Source organism: Morone saxatilis, unplaced genomic scaffold (assembly GCF_004916995.1).
Source record: "Morone saxatilis isolate NCDOM2014 unplaced genomic scaffold, NCSU_SB_2.0 Contig2, whole genome shotgun sequence".
Lineage (NCBI taxonomy): Eukaryota > Metazoa > Chordata > Actinopteri > Moronidae > Morone > Morone saxatilis.
This window is the reverse complement of record NW_023339762.1, coordinates 8,677,218-8,695,568: the sequence shown is the minus strand read 5'-3', so window position 1 is coordinate 8,695,568 and position 18,351 is coordinate 8,677,218. Positions and strand designations below refer to the sequence as shown.

General features: G+C 41.9%; 1 protein-coding gene across 1 annotated transcript in view; it reads left to right on the top strand.

The window, feature by feature from the left end:
• The window catches only part of map1ab (microtubule-associated protein 1Ab), a 77,805-nt gene that overhangs the window by 54,457 nt on the left and 4,997 nt on the right, over positions 1–18,351 (top strand). Inside the window, exons 3-5 of the mRNA XM_035664799.1 lie at positions 4,567–4,649; positions 5,299–5,436; positions 5,647–17,674. Coding sequence (XP_035520692.1) covers positions 4,567–4,649; positions 5,299–5,436; positions 5,647–17,674 — 12,249 coding nt within the window. The remainder of the gene's footprint in view (positions 1–4,566; positions 4,650–5,298; positions 5,437–5,646; positions 17,675–18,351) is intronic.

The window sequence follows — 18,351 nt, the reverse complement described above, 5'->3', positions numbered from 1 at the left end:
TGGTATGGTTATCGTTGTTTATCAGTTTTCTTTGTGTTAGTTACTTTATCCAGCAGTGACTGTGTTATTTAAAGTAATATGCACTGTTCTGCTGTATAGACACACAAACCTAAAAACTCTTTTTTTGCCTGGAACTAGTATTGTTGATTGTTGAGTTTTTAAAGAGCTCTACTCTGAATTTTCCTTTAACAAAAGGTATATATTTGTTTTCTTGCTTCTGCATGGATTCTAGCCTAGAGGACACAGACAAAAAAAAGGCTGACATGGTGGTGTGCGGACTTGTAAGAGATGTGTTTAATGAAGGCACGTCTGACGCACTGCAGCGATAAGTCGATTCCCACCGTGACTGAAGTCACTGAAAAATCCATCAGTCTTCCCCGTTTGACTTTCACTTTCTTTAGGCTGAGCACATTTGTCATTTTTATAAGTACATAAATATCACATCTGTCAGCACCACACAAGAAAGATTCATATGACTTTTTAAATGGTGTGGTTGTGTAAAGTTGTACTAAGAACCTTAAGTTTTCAGATTCAAATTTATTTTATCATTGTGTTTCTGCCTCACATAATAAAAAATGTTAGAGTAGATTTAAATATTTCACTCAGAGGCTTTTATGAAATGTAACAGATACAAGATATACAATGTTTATACATTATAAAATAAATTAGTTTTCTTACTAGATGTGTTCACTGCGGCCTTTTAAATGTGGAGTCCTGAGGTACATTTATGTCTATGTAAAATACTACTACACGCAACATTTCACTGCATAAATTAATTAAAACACATACTAACACAACGTATTAGTGCTGAAAAGTAACACAAATACAGGCTGTGATAAAACAAAACACCCACATCTGACAATGACCCAAGTTTTTTTTAACAGTATATAACACTGCCGTATTTGGCCAAAGATCCAGTAAAAAGTACAACCGATAAAAGAGAAAATACAAATGTAAACAATTATTTTCTCTTCAGTGGAAGGGATGACTTAACTCAGAGTCCTTAACCAACCTCAGTTGACTTCTCAGTTTGTGTTTCATCACTCTGATATTCTCTCAGAAACACCAGTCTGTCTCTGCAGCTACAATAAGTAGGTTTTTATTAGAAGTGCAGTTCAAAACACCTCCATGGAGGGTGTGGATCATCTCACACAAACTAATTAAATGCTAAGATTAAACGTTGCTTCAGGTTGGGTGAAAACCTTTTTTTGGTAAATGACCCTGTGGTCCGCAACTACACACCTAGATGCCATTTCTACACAGTGTACTTTTAAATAATTGTTTGGTCTATATTACCTCATAAAACATCACAAAAAGCTAAGACAAAATGAACAGCAAATGTAAACATTTGGTGAACCGATTTTTTACTTAACGAATGACTTAAGACATTAATCAACTATCGTAATAGTTTCAGATAAATGTCTGAAACAAATCACTGTTCTTTTAGATTGTATATTAATTCACAAAATAGCATTTTGTCTCTGTGCACTAATGTCACTTACACAGATTCCCATCCATTAGCTGCGTTTGGGAGTGAAAGCGAACTTGATCTGAGAGACCTCCAGCATGTATTGGTAGTGACAGCCCTCTTTGGCGCTCTGCATTGTTGATGTTCTCTGAACCCCTGGGGGGGGGACAGCAGTGTTCAGACTGACTTAGAGTGTCTTTGTTGTTGTAGTATCACATTGTACCAGTCTGCAGTGTCAGCGAGCAGTCACCCTGCAGGCAGCCATCAGCAGCTAATGCAGCCTCTTCTCCTTTGTTTCACCTGAGACAAGCACATCAGGAGGTCAAAGGGACACCCTGTCTCTCTGGGCTTCATTCCTCTGAGAGTGGATTTACAAATTCATACCATAGCTGGTTGACGCAGGTGTCTCCAGCGTATCGTTGCCTGAGTGTTGTGTGTTGCTCTTGTCAGCGTTGGAAGTATCAAAGCAAAACTTGCAAATCATTGCTCACCCTCGCAGCATAGTCATCGCACTGTGAAACCGGACATGTCTGTGGGCAGATCTGCTGAAGTGTTAGAACTCCTCCTGACTGCTGTACCAGCAGGTTCACTTGAACAGTGACGGGTATCATCGTTCTCCGTCCATCAACAAAATCCTTCAGTCACCTCTCCTGACTCGCTCCACGCAGGCTTCAGTTGAGTAAAAATAATTTTCTGTCTCACATTACTGACGGTAACTGCAGTGTGTCTGCAGGGGGGGGAAAGCATATGGCAGTGTGTTGCTATGGTAACATCAACAGAGGGAGCCACATCCTCTAGTTTGATGCGCTCTGAATGTTTGTTTGATATTTATAAATTCCTGTTTAATGCACTGTAGGCATTTGTGAATATGCCTTCACTTTATAGGCATACCGACATCATTTTATTATTCTAACCTTTTTAATGTCATTTCTCCATTTATTGTGCTTGATTTTCTCTCCCTTCTTTCTTTGTACAATCAATCGGCAAGGTTCACAGGGTTCATGTTTTTTTTTTACTGTGGCAGTATTGATATCTTAAACCTTCTTTTTCTGATTTATTGTGGCACTCGTCTCAATGTCTGCTAAGCCATGGTTATTGCTGCTCAAATTCACAAGCCAAGACAGTTATATTTATATACTGTAGCACTTTTCACACACAGTGGCAATACAGTGCTTCACAGGTTGCATAGAAGAATTCAAACAGGTTATTTGTTATATATATTTCAAATTCACATTTAGTCTTGACTGAATATCTTATTGGATCCCTATGAACATTTATGGTCCGCAGATGATGAGTTGTAGTTTTTGTAGTCATCTTGTGACAAAAAGCTTTTTTGGGTAGACCTGACAAAAATGTATTACATAGTAATGTAGTATAATATATAATTATGAATATATGGATCAGCTTTTTAGTTCTATTTCTATTTATTCTGTGCTGCTGCTGGAAGTTTGAGATGCAACCTTTCCTATATGCAAGATAAGTTTCCAAAAGCCAACTAAAAGTTTTATGATCTCCAAGAGAGGAGAAAAATCTCCCGACATTCCTTTATAACGTTAAAATGTGGTTGAGTCAGTTCAGTCAGTTTCATCACTGTCATAATGTTAACGCAATTTAGTTCAATAAAGAATAAGAAAGCATAAAATACAATCATCTGCTGAAAGCAGTTACTAGGGCTGTGATTGCCATCTGCAATATGACAGCTACTTATTGAGTGCTTCTTCCTTTGACTCACAGATGGTCTAGACTTATAAGTACTGCTCTGATTACCTTATTGATAAAAAGCTGAATAATTTCTTTACTGTGTGAAATTACTTTTCTTATCAATTTAATTCAAACTCATGCATCTTAACTGTCATGACTCCTTAATAATTTCATAATGTCACAGTCCTTAAACCATCACAGTATCTGAAGCTGAGAATGATTTATCGCATTTATCATCAGAGGTTTTTCATGGACAACACATGTTGACAGCCCAGATCCTAAAAAGATGGCAAAGCACTGCAAACTCAAGGGATGCACTTAAGATCTCAGTGGATGGTGGAGTCACTGAGATCCTTCTATTATTAGACATCGCTAATATTAGACCCTGCATCTGTGCTGAAACAAAGGGGAATTAAAAGCTTAACATCATCGCTGAGTGGAATTAAATGCTGACGCATAATATGATGAATATTCAGGATGTATGGGAATGTGCTCTTCAATGCTCAGGTTTTTGTTTGTGTATTTCCATGCATTATTGTTTTCACTCACAGAATTGTTATCAGCTGCCACAGCATGTGGCTGGCATTGTAGTTACCTTGTGAGTCTGTGTGTGTGTCATCATGGCAAATGTGGTCCCGGAGAAACCTACTGTAGCAGGAACTATAGTATTTTGGCAGGTGTTTATATGTCTGTGGACAAATTTTGTCGAAATGATAGCGCCGCAAATGCGCAAGATGCAGTCACAAAACTGTACAGGTGTGTAGTTGAGATCAAAATAAAGGCCAAGTTCCATGTATGATGAAGATGATGGATAATGTAGTAATGACCGCTGAGTACTTACGGGTTGGAACGTCAACATGTTAACAGGAAATGCTGGTGTGATCCCATCACAAGATGGTTTTTAGTTTTGTCTTTTAATGTTCCTGGCATGTGAAAATCGGACTCCTTACAACCAGCACCACATTGCTAGTGGCTGTATTTCTGTCTTAGGCCAGAGGTCAAGTAATAGAAAAGCATAATACCTAGTATCCATGGTAAATACTGGTCTCAACTTAGTGTGTGTTGTGGCTTTAAACTTCCCCCAACAAACATCAGTGACCTATTTCCTATTCCAACTTTTGTTCTTGCGTTGATGCACAAGTGGGTTGCCTGTCTCTATATAGTGATTGCCCCACATACGATGCTGTATGCAGTATGGTAAATCTCAAAGAGGTTTTCCAAATTAGGTCTGGACGTCGTCCAGCAGGATGTCTTTAGGCCAGACGGCTCAGCGTCTGGCTACAGTGTTGGTCAACATGTTTACCTTGTCCAACCTTCAGGCCTTGATGGAGTTCAATCCCAGACTTAAATACTTTATTAATAAAGGATTAAAATCATGTTTTTAATCTCACCTACAGGGCAAAGAACTCTTCACCACAGAAGTGATGTCCTAGAGACTGTGGTGCTTGTCAACCCTTCAGAAGACACTGTTGTATCAGAGGTAATATCAACATGGTATATGTCAGTGCTGGCTGCATGTTCCTTCTCCTCTGACTGACACATTTACCTGTTAGTTCTGTTGAAGGCTGGGCAAATTTTGAGAATGATACCAAAATTATTATGTTTTCTTTTGCCCAACAAATCCAAGACCAAGATATGGACTGAGCAGAACATTTTATAGTCAAAAAATAAACCTGTCAGTGCTTTCTTGTGGATTAAGTATGTAACGGAGACACCATTTCTAAATTACCTCCACATTTTACAACTTTTCCAGAATGAAGTACAGTCTAAAATAGGCAGAATTACTATTACTATAATTATTAATCAGGATCTATCTTATTAAAGACAGCCAGGCATTCAATGCCTGCTTTTTGTATTTGACAGTTTTCAATACCAGGTGCTATGGACACATCAGTCAGTACAGAAGAACTTTTGAGATTAGATACCCAGCAAATCACCTCCACATTTGTTATGGAGCTCCAATAACAAAAAGACTGGTGACTTTTGTGTCTGTTAGATTTAACCTTAACACAAGTAAAGGGTATCTTCCTTTATTAGTGACTTTATTAGAGTATTTCTCTCTATCTTGGTAATGTTGTCTGTCCTTTAACTGTCCTCTGTCTCCCTTTCTCTCTTTGTGTGTGTCCCAGATCCAGTCTCTAGTCACAGACTCAGCAGGACACAAGCTTCTGGTTTTGAGTGGCCAGAGCTCAGATCACGGTGGCCTTCTTCTTCAAACTGGGGTTTTCACCTACCAGACCTTTTCTCGTGTTTTTGCTGATCCTGGGGTGAGTCAAAACTAATATTTTCTGAAAAATGCATACGGTACAATTATACAGTATTTTAAAGCTTTTTATGACATTTATGAACGTGTTAGCGTGCATTACAATAGTATATATAGAATATAAAAGGCTAGGTACATATTTAGTATTGTATATCTTTACAACACATCTACAAATTTATTCATTCATCACTGACTGATGTGTGTCCTCCGGCAGGTCAGTGAATTATTGGGCACAACAGCCCCCAAGCAGCAGGCTACACTTACTGTGTCCTGCCGCGGGGAGGTGGGCTGGAGCTCCCTGGGACAGCATCAGACCCTGCGGGAGTTCCTGGAATACAAACTAAACCCTGAGCCTGTTCTCCCCAAGATGGAGGGCGTCACCGAGTTCACAGAGTATATCTCTGAGACAGTTGACGTCCCTTCACCTTTTGACCTCCTGGAGCCACCTACTTCAGGAGGCTTCCTGAAACTGTCCAAGCCATGTTGCTACATCTTTCCCGGTGGACGAGGAGACTCTGCTCTCTTTGCTGTTAATGGCTTCAACATCTTAGTGGATGGAGGCTCTGAGCGAAAATCATGCTTCTGGAAGCTTGTTCGTCACTTGGACCGCATTGACTCGATTCTACTCACACACATTGGCGCTGACAATCTCCCAGGTATCAATGGGCTGCTTCAGAGGAAGATAGCAGAACAGGAGGAGGAGCAGTCTCAAGGCTCTACCAACTATAGTGACTGGATGAAGAACCTGATCTCTCCTGAACTAGGTGTGGTATTCTTCAACGTGCCAGAGAAGCTCCGTATGCCAGAGTCTAATCTTAAAGTGAAACGCAGCATCGAAGAGGCCTCGTTGACTTTGCAGTACCTTAACAAACTAGGAATCAAGCCGGAGCCTCTCTGTCGAGTGGTCAGCAACACCATTGAGCCCATTACTCTGTTCCACAAGATGGGAGTGGGCAGGTTAGACATGTATATTCTCAACCCTGTCAAAGACAGTAAAGAGATGCAATTTTTAATGCAGAAGTGGGCTGGCAACAGCAAGGCCAAAACTGGTATTGTGCTGCCCAATGGGAAAGAAGGAGAAATATCTGTGCCCTACCTTACATCAGTTACAGCCTTAGTCGTCTGGCTTCCTGCCAACCCTGCAGAAAAGATCGTCAGAGTGCTGTTCCCTGGGAATGCACCACAAAACAAGATCCTAGAGGGGCTAGAAAAATTAAAGCACCTTGACTTCTTGCGCTATCCTGTAGCCACACAAAAGGACATTGCCTCAGGAGCTCCACCCTCTGTTATAAAACAAACCAAGTTAAAACAAAGAACCGATAGCAAAGAGAGTCTCAAGTCCTCCCCGAAGACTACCGCAAAGGCTCCAAAGAAAGAAACTGAAGGACAAGATGACGTGTCGGCCGCCACAGAGGCAAAGAGTGACTCTGTGAAAGAAAATATATCAGAGAAAAAAGAGGAGAAAAAGCCTACTAAGACTATAAAATCTAAAACTGATGTGCCAGAAAAGAAAAAACTCTTGAAAGAAAAATCCTTAAAAAAGCACCCTAAAGAAAGGGTGTCAAAAATGGATGAGAAAAAGGACAAGGAAAAGAAAGAGATCAAGAAAATAAAGAAAGACGACTCCGCTAAAAAAGATGAAAAGAAGGAGGTCAAGTCCAAAGAGGACAAAAAGAAGGACTCATCCAAACCTGAGCTGAGAAAAATTACAAAGCCTGACCTAAAACCACTTACACCAGAAGTCAGGAAGACATTACATAAAGCTAAAGTGTCAAGTAAAGCCAAGACTGGAAAAATCAAAGCGGCAAAGGCAGAACCTGCTGAAACTGCTGAACCGAAGAAAGAGGAGCCAAAACCTGAAACTATTCAACCTGAACCAACAGAGAATGTAGCTGTTGAGGGCATATCTGCTCCCTCAACTCCTGAAGACCTCACCAAGGATTTTGACACACTGAAAAAGGATGACGTAGCTGTATCAGCAGAGCCACCAGACAGTGACAAGGTTTCATTGGAGCCAACAGCACAAAGCCTTCCCCAAGAGAACCAGAAGGCACAAGAAACTACTTCTGAAATTCCACCTGACACAGAGCTTACAGAAAAGGAAGCCTCAGCTCCAGAAGCTGAAGCTGAAGACAAAGAGTCAACACAAGACAGAGAAATTGAAGATGCGCAAAAGTTTGAGGATGAGGGAGCAGCAACTCAGGATGAGGAAGAGGAGGAGGAGGAAGAAGAAGCCCCAGCTGCTGAAAAGAAAACAGAAGAAGAGGAGGAAGAAGATATGGGAATAGGTGAAGAGGAAGATGAATCAAAATGGAAGGAGGCAAAGGACGATGGACTTGACAGGAAACATGAGATAGAAGAAATGGAGAAATCAGAAAATCTCTCAGCTATGGTTGTGACAAAAGAAGAGCTACAAATGACTCCCTCCGAAGAGGAAGAGGAAGCAGTGGAGAAAGCTGAACTGGAGGAGGTAGAAGATTTAGATGTAATAGCAGACGAAGAGATCAAAGTCAAACCTGAAGATGCAGCTGAAGAGCAAATGGTCACTGAAATTCTGACTGCATCCAAAGATGAAGAAGAAGAAGAGGAGGAGGGCTACCTGTCACATGTTGGAGGGGCCACAGCTCCCATAACCTCAGTAGCTCAAGGAGCCGCTGCAGCTGAACCCATCTCCTATATCCAAGACGAGACCATCCCTGGCTACTCTGAGACAGAACAGACCATCTCTGATGAGGAGATTCATGAGGAGGCAGAGGAGAGGATTCCACATCTTCAATACGATGTTGGTGCCTATGACATCTCTGTTCCAGACCAGACCGAATCATTTGTAAACATTCACGGCATGAGGGAGATTCAAGCTGCGGCTATGACTGAGAAAAGTTTTATCCCAGGTGTGCAGGAGCAAGTATCAGTGTTTACCAACATCATCACTGCTCCTCTGGCAGAAGAGGAGCATGTGTCTTCTGCAACGTCCATCACAGAGTATGACAAAGTGTCGTCCTTCCCTACTTCTATCGCTGAAGACCAATCTGTGGCATCCGTCACAGCGACCCCAGCTGAAGAACCACCCAAAACCCCCATTAACCTTTCAACACCACCTGACACTACCCAAAGCAAAGAGCAGCCACACTCTGCAGGAACTCTTTCACCGCCTTCTTTAGAAGATGACAAACAATCCAAGTCTCCTGCTGAGGACTTACAACTTCCTGTTGCAGAAGTAAAAGTGGGGGCTAAAGCTCCTGATGCTCACGATGAGGAGGAGGAGGAAGAAGAAGAGGAGGAAGAAGACCAAACTCCTAATGTTGACATTTCACTTGAAAAACTCCAAGAGGGCTATGCTTTATCCCAATTATTACAGGAAAAAGAGAGAGATAGCGATAAGCTGGCTGGCTCAGTGTCTCCAGTTTCAATGTCAATACAAGACACCAAACCAGCTCACCTACCAGTTGAAGAGGAAAATATAGATGTAATTGCATCTAAAGAAATGTCATCTGTTGTGCCTACTAGACCTTTTGGCTCCGACTCAGTAACTTCAGAGAGTGAAGAGCGCTGCTTCAGTCCAGATGATATCACTGTAAAAATGGCCTCCCCTCCACAGTCAGGACCACCAAGTGCATCTCACTCTCCACTTCGTCAGTCGCCAGTGGAAGACAAGATGAAGGTCTTCCCTGATTTGGAGCTGCAAAAGCAAGAAAAGCTCCTCGATGTAGTCACAGCATCTGAAGACACAACTAAAAAGAAAGATGAAGCAGAAACAGAGACGCAAAAAGATGTTGAAAAAAAGAAAGCAGATCAGCAGGAAGAAGATGTTTCAACATCTTTGGACAAATCATTTGAGAAGGACATTAAAGAGGTTCCAATGATAGAGACAGAAAAAGACACTTCATCATTGCTAAAAGATGAAGGCAAACAGGCAGAAGCAATCCCTGTTGTTGCAGGAGTTCAGCCACCTGTGTTAGGAAGGGATTCCCTTATCTCATCTGGACAAAGTGATGAAGAGGTTGATGAAGGGTTCAAACAGAAAGAACATAAAGTACCTGTTCCAGATACATTTCCAGAGAAGGAGAGTCGTTTCCTGGATGACGATGATGGCAAGAAGGATGATGACAAGAAGGATGATGACGATGATCATGGTGATACACCTGCAGTTAAAACTGTCATGGTGGAACAGGAGAAAGAAAAGGACGATACCTCCGATGTCGTACAAATCATGGATGAGCAGAAACCGAAATCTGTCATCCAGGAAGACGTTTCTGCTGTTAAATCCATCACAGATGAAAAAGCCGAGAAAGAGGCAGTAAAGGATGATACCTCTGATACTAAACCTATCAAAGAAGAGCAAATTGCAACAGACATTATCACTGTTGAGAAAGTCATTAAAGATGAACAGAAAGAGCCTGAGAAAGACTACTCTCCTGAAGTCAAAACTACTATAGAAGCAGAGATGGAAATTGTTGCTTCTGAGGCCAAACAAATCAAATGTGAGCAGAAGCAGGAAGATAAAAAACATGACGATGATTTTGATCTCAAACCCAAAGGTGAGGTTGCTGAGACAGGGGTTAAAAAGGATGATGTATCTGATAGTAAGATTTTGAAAGAGGAGAAGAAAGAGACAGAAGAGAGTTATACTTTTGATATGAGCCATATAAAGACTGAAGAGAAAGAGACAGAAGAGAGTTATACTTTTGATATGAGCCATATAAAGACTGAAGAGAAAGAAACTAAACAGGTCCATGCTATAGATATCAAGCCTGTTAAAGATGAGATGGAGATAGAGTCAAAGAAAGATGATGTGTCCATTATTGAGCCTACTAAAGATGAGGAGAAAAAGGTGACAGAAACATCTGATATCAAAGTGAGCGATGATAAGAAAGAAGAAAAAGAGATGGAAAAGGTAGATTCTTCTGCTACCAAGCTCTTTACAGATGACCAGAGAGAAAATGAGAAAGAGATTGGTGACATCATTGTTGCTAAACTCACCAAAGAAGAAATTATTAGTAAGGGCGATACGTCTGCCATTACCGTAAAAGAAGAAAAGGGACAAGATGTTATCTCAACCATCAGCCTCACCAAGGTGGAGGAAAAGGATGTAACAGTGAGTAAAGATGAGATTCTTGCTACAAAGCCAACCACCGACCAAGAAAAAGAAAAAGAGACAAGCAAAGATGATGACACCAAACTCTCCGGGGAGCAGGATAAAGATGTTACAACAAGCGAAGATTACATCTTCAAATCTACTGTAGAAGAAGACAAGAAGGAAGACACAAGTATACATGAGACTGCTGCTATAAAACTTACCATGGCAGAGGAAAAAGATAAACTGCCCTGTAAGGAAGATACTTCTGCTGCTAAACCAACAGTTGGAGAAGAAAAGGAACAAGAGGAAAGTAAAGAGGATACTGCTGCCATCAAACTTACCAAGGTGGAGGAAGAGCATGTTATAGTATGTAAAGATGATTTCTCTGCCACATCAACCATGGTAGAAGCAAAGGAGATACTTAAGGATGTTGTCAAACCAGTCATGGAGGAAGAAAAGGGGCAAACAGAAACAAATAAAGACAAAGATGTTCCTCTTCCTGTCAAACCTGCCCAGATTGAGGAAGAGGATGTAATGGTGAGCAAAGATATTTCCGCTGTCAAAACATCCAAGGACGAAACAACCACAAAGGAGGACATTTTTGTTGTTAAACCTACCACACAAGACGAAAAGGAAAAAGAAATCAGCAAAGATATTTGTGCCACTAAATCAACGATAGAAGAAGAAAAGGAGAAAGCAGTAGATAAGGAGGAAACTATCACTGTGAAACCATCCAAGGAGGAAGAAGTTTCAATTCAGGATCATAGTGTTACTATCAAACCCATCAAGGAAGATAAAGATACAGTAACAATTAAGGAGGAAATTTCTGGTATCACACCTGCCAAGGAGGAGGAAAGCAAAGACACTGGTGATGTAAAACCTCTTGGAGATGTGGAAAAGGCAGAGTTGACAGATGTTACTTCTGATGTAAAACTCATCAAGGAGGAGACAAAAGAAATCATCAAGGATGAAATTTATGAAACAGAAATTAAGGTTAAAGAGGAAGAAATGGAAAAAGATAAAGAAAAGAGTGATATTACTGATTCTGTATCCATTAAGGAGCAGAAGGAAAATAACATAGATGACACTTCTGTCAAAACCATGAAGGATGACAAGGAGGTTGAAAAAAGTGACATTTCTGAAAAACAGATAAAAATGGAGGAGTTTAAAGAGGAGGTAAAGAGTGGTATATCTGACCACGAACCCATTTTGGAGGAAATTAAGGACACCAGTGTTGAGCAACCCGAGGACACGAAGGAGAAAGAGCCACCAAAAGTTGAAATCATCGAGGGGGGAAAGAAAGATGTAGTCCAACAGGACAGTGGTGACTCTATCAAACAGGAGACAGAGAAGGAGATTTACACTCCAACATTTAGCATCAAAGATGAAAACAAAGAGAAAGACGATTATCCTAAGAAGGATGAAAAAGAGGTAGATCTTCCTGTGAGTCAAACCTCTGAAGAGGAGAAAACTACAAAGGATATTTGTGAAGTTAGTGATCAGCATATACATGAGGAAACATCTGATAAGCTTACTGAAAGTCAGAAAGGAAAGGAAACTTTTGGAGCTACATCAATAGAAACGCAGCAAGACACTTCTGTAACTACATCAAGTGAAGACCTGAAACCAGTGAAAGACATTTGTGTGTCTCCCAGCCACATCCAGGAGGGGACAAAGGAGCAAGATAAGGAAGCAAAGGTCATTATTAGTCAAGAAGAGAAAATGGAGAAAGAAAAAGATGATGCACACGTTGCTGAACTAAGCAAAGAACAGAAAATGGAAAAAGAACAAGAAAAAGAATATACATATGGGACTGAAGACATCAAAGATGAAAAGACAAAACCAGAGGAGGAGGATGAAAAAATGATTAAAGAAAAGGATGTTGCTTGTACAAAGACAGATGAGATCACAGAGAAAGAAAAGTATGACCCCTCTGATGCAGACCACACCAAAGAGGAGAAATGGGAGCGAGAGGAATTACAAGAGAAAGACATGGACAAAGCCATTAAACAACCCGCACAGACAGAAATAGGAGAAGCAGCAACGGTGTCCAAGTCAGATTACAAACCTGCATTTGTCGTTCAGTCATCCGATGAAGACAGGGAAGATGAAGAGGAGGAGGACATTTGTATGGGAGGAGCAGGCTCCAGACCTTTGTCAGTGGAGCCAAGAAAATCAGAACATGACATCTCCTCTGCAGGTCTGCCCTCATCCCGAACTATAGAGACAAGTGACCAAACTAAACCACCAACATCAGAACAGACCACAGTGATTATACCAACACTTACAATGCAGGAGCCTTCTATTGATGAAGATGTCAAAGAGTTTGGCAAAGAGGAATCCAGACTTTCACCTGAAGCAGGAAAAGATGTTGCAGAAACCACACCTGCGCCACTTGCCAAGCCAGAGCCCTCCTTTGATGTTGTCACATCAAAAGAAGAGACAACCTCTATTCCAAAACAAGAAACAGCTTCAGCCATCTCAGCAGCTAAAGCAGAGGTTCTGTCAGACTCTACTGACAAAAAGCCTGTGTTGTCAACAGTATCAAGCGCTGACAGTCAACACAGGAGTTGTACGCTTTCAAGCACTGAGAGCCAATCCAGTGTGGACGAGTCACCACAAGAGAAACAGATACCGTCTCAGGCAAGCTCAGGACTTGGTGCTACAGAAAAGACAAAGCTGGATGAAAAACCAGAAAAGGAAGCAGAGCGGGAGATGGAAGGAGAGCGAGAGGTGGCTTCTCCAGGATTATCACAACCCTGTTCATATTTTATGCTGGACAAAGATTCTGTGGATGCCAGCCACACTGAAGTTGTAAAATCAGACACTGCAAAAATGGAAAGTGTTGATAAAATGGCCACAGAGAAGGAAGTGGTAAGTGGAAGCCTCGGAGATGAAAAGCAAACCTTTGGTGCGTCCAAATATGATCCATATGAAAAGCCCATTCCAAAGGATCATGACTTGGACTCTAGAGAAGAAAGTGAGGTTTCTTTAGGTTTTGATGCCTCTGATATGGGTATTGATGATAACAGAAGAACAAGCCAGACAGAGGCTGGAGGAACCATGTTTCTCCTGGATGATCAATACAAAGAAGAGCCTCTGTCCTTTAGCAGGGTCGACTACAGCCCAGTGTCCCTCACAGAGAGTGAGAGGAGCAGCCACCACAGCCAAAGTGCCTCACCTAAATTTGAAGACAGAGAGAAAGGCCAGGAGGAAGAGAGGGAGAGAGAAGAAAGACCAGATACACCTTATGTTGACAAAAGCTTTTCATCCATAGAAATGCAAGATAACAAAATGTCCCAGGCTGCTGAGTCGTATTCTTTCAGTACCAAAGAGGACAAACCTGAGAAATCAGAGAAAGAAAAAGATTATATGACCGAAGGTGCTGCAGCAGCTCAAACTGGGGCAACAGGAGAAACTGATAAGGTTTCTACCAGTGCTGTTCAATCAGCAGGCCCCTCATTAAGACAAGAAACACCCTCTCCGCCATGGAGCCAATCAGATCTTGGTCCCCAAGTTTCAACTACTCCTGTAGCTTTTGGAGAATTCACTGAAAAGAGAACAACAGAAAAAGAGAAAGAAAAATCTGCTGAATCACTTAAAGACAAAGTGGAGTCTTCTGATCATGAAAGAGAGGGATCTTCATCTGGTCGGCATTCACCTGCAGAAAAAGACATTTTACCTCAACAAGCATTACCTTTAGAGAAAGAAGCAACTTCAAGTGATTCAAGGACTGCAACTGCTCCCACATTTTTAGGACATGGAATAGATGATAACGTTTTGGCATCTGACAATAGTCAAATTAGCAGCTCTGCCACTTGTAAATCCGTGTTAGACTTTCCTGAAGCAAAAGAGAGTCTAATAGATAAAAGGTTACTTGTAGAGGGGGAAGATTTCAATGTTGATGATGATGAAGACGAAGATGAGGACGAGGAGGAAGAAGAAGAGGAGGAGTTAAGTGATATAGATATGGAAAAGGGTGCCAGAGAACAGTCTGAAAAAGAAATGTGCAGACGTAGCTCTGATGATGGTGCTATGTTAGCAGAAGTAGAAGACTCCAATAAAAAGTTTCAGTTGCCTGAATCAAGCTTGCTTAAAGAGGAAACAGTCTTTAAACCAACACCTGATGATGCCTCAGCTTCTAAAGTAACAGAAACACACAAGATGGACATGAGTAAGAAACCACCATCTCCAGAAATAAAATCACTCAAAGAAGATGATACAGCTAGTGATACAGCCACATCCAAGCTTCCTGAGACAAGAAGTGAAGATCTAGGTAAAACATCTCTGTCACCAGACCAAAGTGCTTACAAAATGGACGAAAGCAGTTTCACCTCAGCAGATGTCCCAAAACTTCCCGAAACGAAAAAAGCAGAGGACACAGACAAAATTAATTTGTCTCCTGAACAAACCACAAAGAGAAGGTTGTCATCAGCAGAGGATTTTACCTCTGCTCAAGTACAAGAGTCGAAAAAAGGAGATGAAGACAAAGTGTCTCCATCGCTAAGTTTTTTGACAAAGGAAACTTCTCAATCAATGTCCACAAGCAGCATAACAGGCATCTTTTTGCCACCTGACAATTCAGAGTCCATGGCCAAGGCTACATCTAGTTCCTCCCCTCCATTAAGAGGCAGCTATGCCGATATCGGACAGAGCAGATCTGGAGGTTATTCTGAGCATTTTGACAGTGAGGAGAGTCAAGTAGAATTGAAGGAGGATGTGCTCTCAGATGCCTCCCAGCTATCCAAGGTAAGCCATGATACATATTACAGCCAAAGAGACATCCATGAAGAAAGTCAAGATGAGAGGCAGACCCCAGATATCACTGCAAAACATGAAGAAACTTCCTCATCAACTTGCACATACACCACCTTAACATACTCTTCTTCAACATACTCCTCCACATCGTATAGTTACTCGTCCTCAGGCACAACATCTGGACCTTCGAGCCAGCAGTTGGGAGACAAACCTTCCACAACGTTATCAAGCTGTGATGTAACTCTAGCCAAAGACGAGCGATCATTCACCACTGAGTCTACAAGCTCCTGCTTTGGAGGGTTTCAGAGAGATGAGTACATGGAGGTGACAACGAAACCTGCAACAAAAGTGTCTTTGCCCGGCCAAATTGAAGACACCAAACCACCATCTCCGATCTTGTCTATCACTGCCAAACAGACTGGGGATCAAAGTGGTTCTGCAAAGCCTGAAACAGACACAAAGTCAAGCACAGATAGCTTCTCTACGCTAGAAACTAAGATTACAACATTCTCTGCAGCCCCATCTCTACAAAGTACCGAACCTGTAAAAGCGTCAGAAAGTTTACCCACATCAGAGGCTTGCTTTGATGTTTCTCCCCTCAAAAGGGCTGACTCTTCTGATAGGGTGTCCCAAGGGTCAGTGGAAGATGAGGAGCCTGATACAATTGAAATGGAGGACAGCACCCTACCATGTCGCATTGAATGTCAAAAAATCAAAGTGGCTGAACAAAAAGAGACTCTTTCATCAATAACTGAGTCATATGTGGTAGAAAGTACCATACACTCGACAGAGACGAAGGCAGTCACCATCACCTCTTCTTCTGCTGTGTCAAAACCTGACGTGGTGATGGAAATAACTCAACAGACAGCCCCAGTTACTCCACCAAGTGATAGTGGTGCTAGCAAAACCACATGTGCCACAACAGACGTGTCCAAAATGGAAGAGGGCAAAGAGAAAACGGATAAAACACCGGAGCTAAAAGAGGAAGAGGCAAATGTAGCTATGGCACCTTTGAAGGAAGATGCAAAGGTGTCTGAAAAAGAAACAAAAGAAAAAGATGAAAAGACAGAGACTGCTAAAGACAGTGAAGTCAAGCAGAAAATAGAGGATAGGAAATTAGAGGAAAAGACATGCAAAGACACCACAGAGGAGAAGGTAACCGCTGATCCAAAGATGTGTGAAAAAGCCGAAGATTGTAAGAAAGGACAGGCAGAAGGAGTAGAGGAGAAAAACTTGTTGGAGAAGCCATCAGAGAGGTTAGAGGTCAGGAGAAAGAGCAGTATATCTGATTGGGAGCTACTACAGAGGCCTGAGGACTGCCCAAGTGCCCCTCCTCCAGGTTATGGTGATGATGATGAGGAGGAAGAGGATGAGGAAGCAATGGAAGCGATGGAATGGATGGCCAGTGTCCACGGTACCTCTGTGTCCTCCTCAAAAGATACCTATCACACAGAAACATCTAGCAAAGGAGCTGCAAAGGCTGATCGTCCCTCTGATTTGGACACTAGAGCAACCTCCTCCTCTGCTTCCCATCCAGGCTACTCCTCCTGTGAATATAAACATCGCAAAGGAGAACTTTCTCCATCATTCATCAACCCGAGCCCTCATCAGCTCTCCAGTGACGAGGGTGAGGAGGATGGCCACAGTGACCACTCACAGGAAGGGGATGAGGATGATCAGGAGCAACACTCTGTTAAACGGAGGTCGCACAAGCAAAGGCGCCACCACTCTCCAAGTTATCATGGAGATGCTGGACAGGGGCCACAACAGCTGTCCGGTGGCATGTCATCTGGTTTGGCTGTAACATTAGCTGGAGAGGAAACACCTCCGACGTCAGTCAGCGAGTCGTTGCCTTCACAATCTGACTCTGACGTCCCTCCAGAAACCGAGGAGTGTCCATCCATAACAGCTGAAGGAAATCTCGACTCAGACGAAGATGCTGAACATCTGCCGGTGGACAAATTATCTGCATCTGGAGCTGGAGGGGGTCACCATCCTTCATCACCAAGGTCAGCTCAGAAGACTCATGATCCCCTCCCAACCCCGATGAAGGACCCGCTTCCCCACCCTCCCCACCCAGATGTGTGCATGGTAGATCCAGAGGCTCTTCTCAATGACCACAGCAGCACAGAGAAACTTCTTAAGAAGGAGCACAAGACCACAAAGGGCCTCAGGAAGGGCAAACCAAAGTCAGCCTCCCCTGCTCGTAAGGGCGAGGTCAGAAAGAGGTCGTCAACTCCAGTGAAGCAGACTTCCAAGGACTCCGCCTCACCTCGATCAGCCTCCCTCAGGAGGAAGGACACAGACAGAAGCTCCAGGCTGATCAAGATGTCTGAGACCCAAGGCTCCAGGAGTGAGATTCTCAACCCGGGGAAAGGCTTGGTCAATGGTGTCAAGAGCAGTTCAGGTGTGTTAACATATTCACATCTTGCAACATAACATGCATTTAGCTTCCAAATATTTCCTGGACTGATTCAAACTGCCTTCAGACCAGATTGATAAAGCATTAGGATACACAAAGCTTCAGAATTAAAGACAATGGTTGCAAAGTGGCAAAGTTGATTGCACTCGTTCTCCTTTTACATTTTACATTTAATGTCTATATATATATATATATTTTAACTAATCCTCAAAATAAATCATATTTGAGGTACTGATAAAATACTTGATACTTGGATCTTTTTATTTAATAATAAAACTGAAGTCACAAGGAGATGTTAAGACCGCTAGATCCAACTAAATTCAGCCATTCGCAACATTTACATGCTGATAAGACAATTACAATGCAATCAAAACAACTATGTAGTGTTCCCTCGAATTACATGAACATGATTAAGTTCCTAATTAAAATACCCTAACATATAGGTCACATTGGTAGATACCATTTAGTAGTTGTACATGTGCTGTTAGGTTGATAACATTTTGTGAAACTGGCTGACTGGTTGCCATGTTTCTACATTTATTTATTTATTTTTGTAAATATGATTATTTCTGGGAAATGTATTCAATCTATTTGCTACTATCATAAGTCTGCACATGATAATGTCAGTATTCGAAATGCAACAGATTGTGGTCATTAAAAAA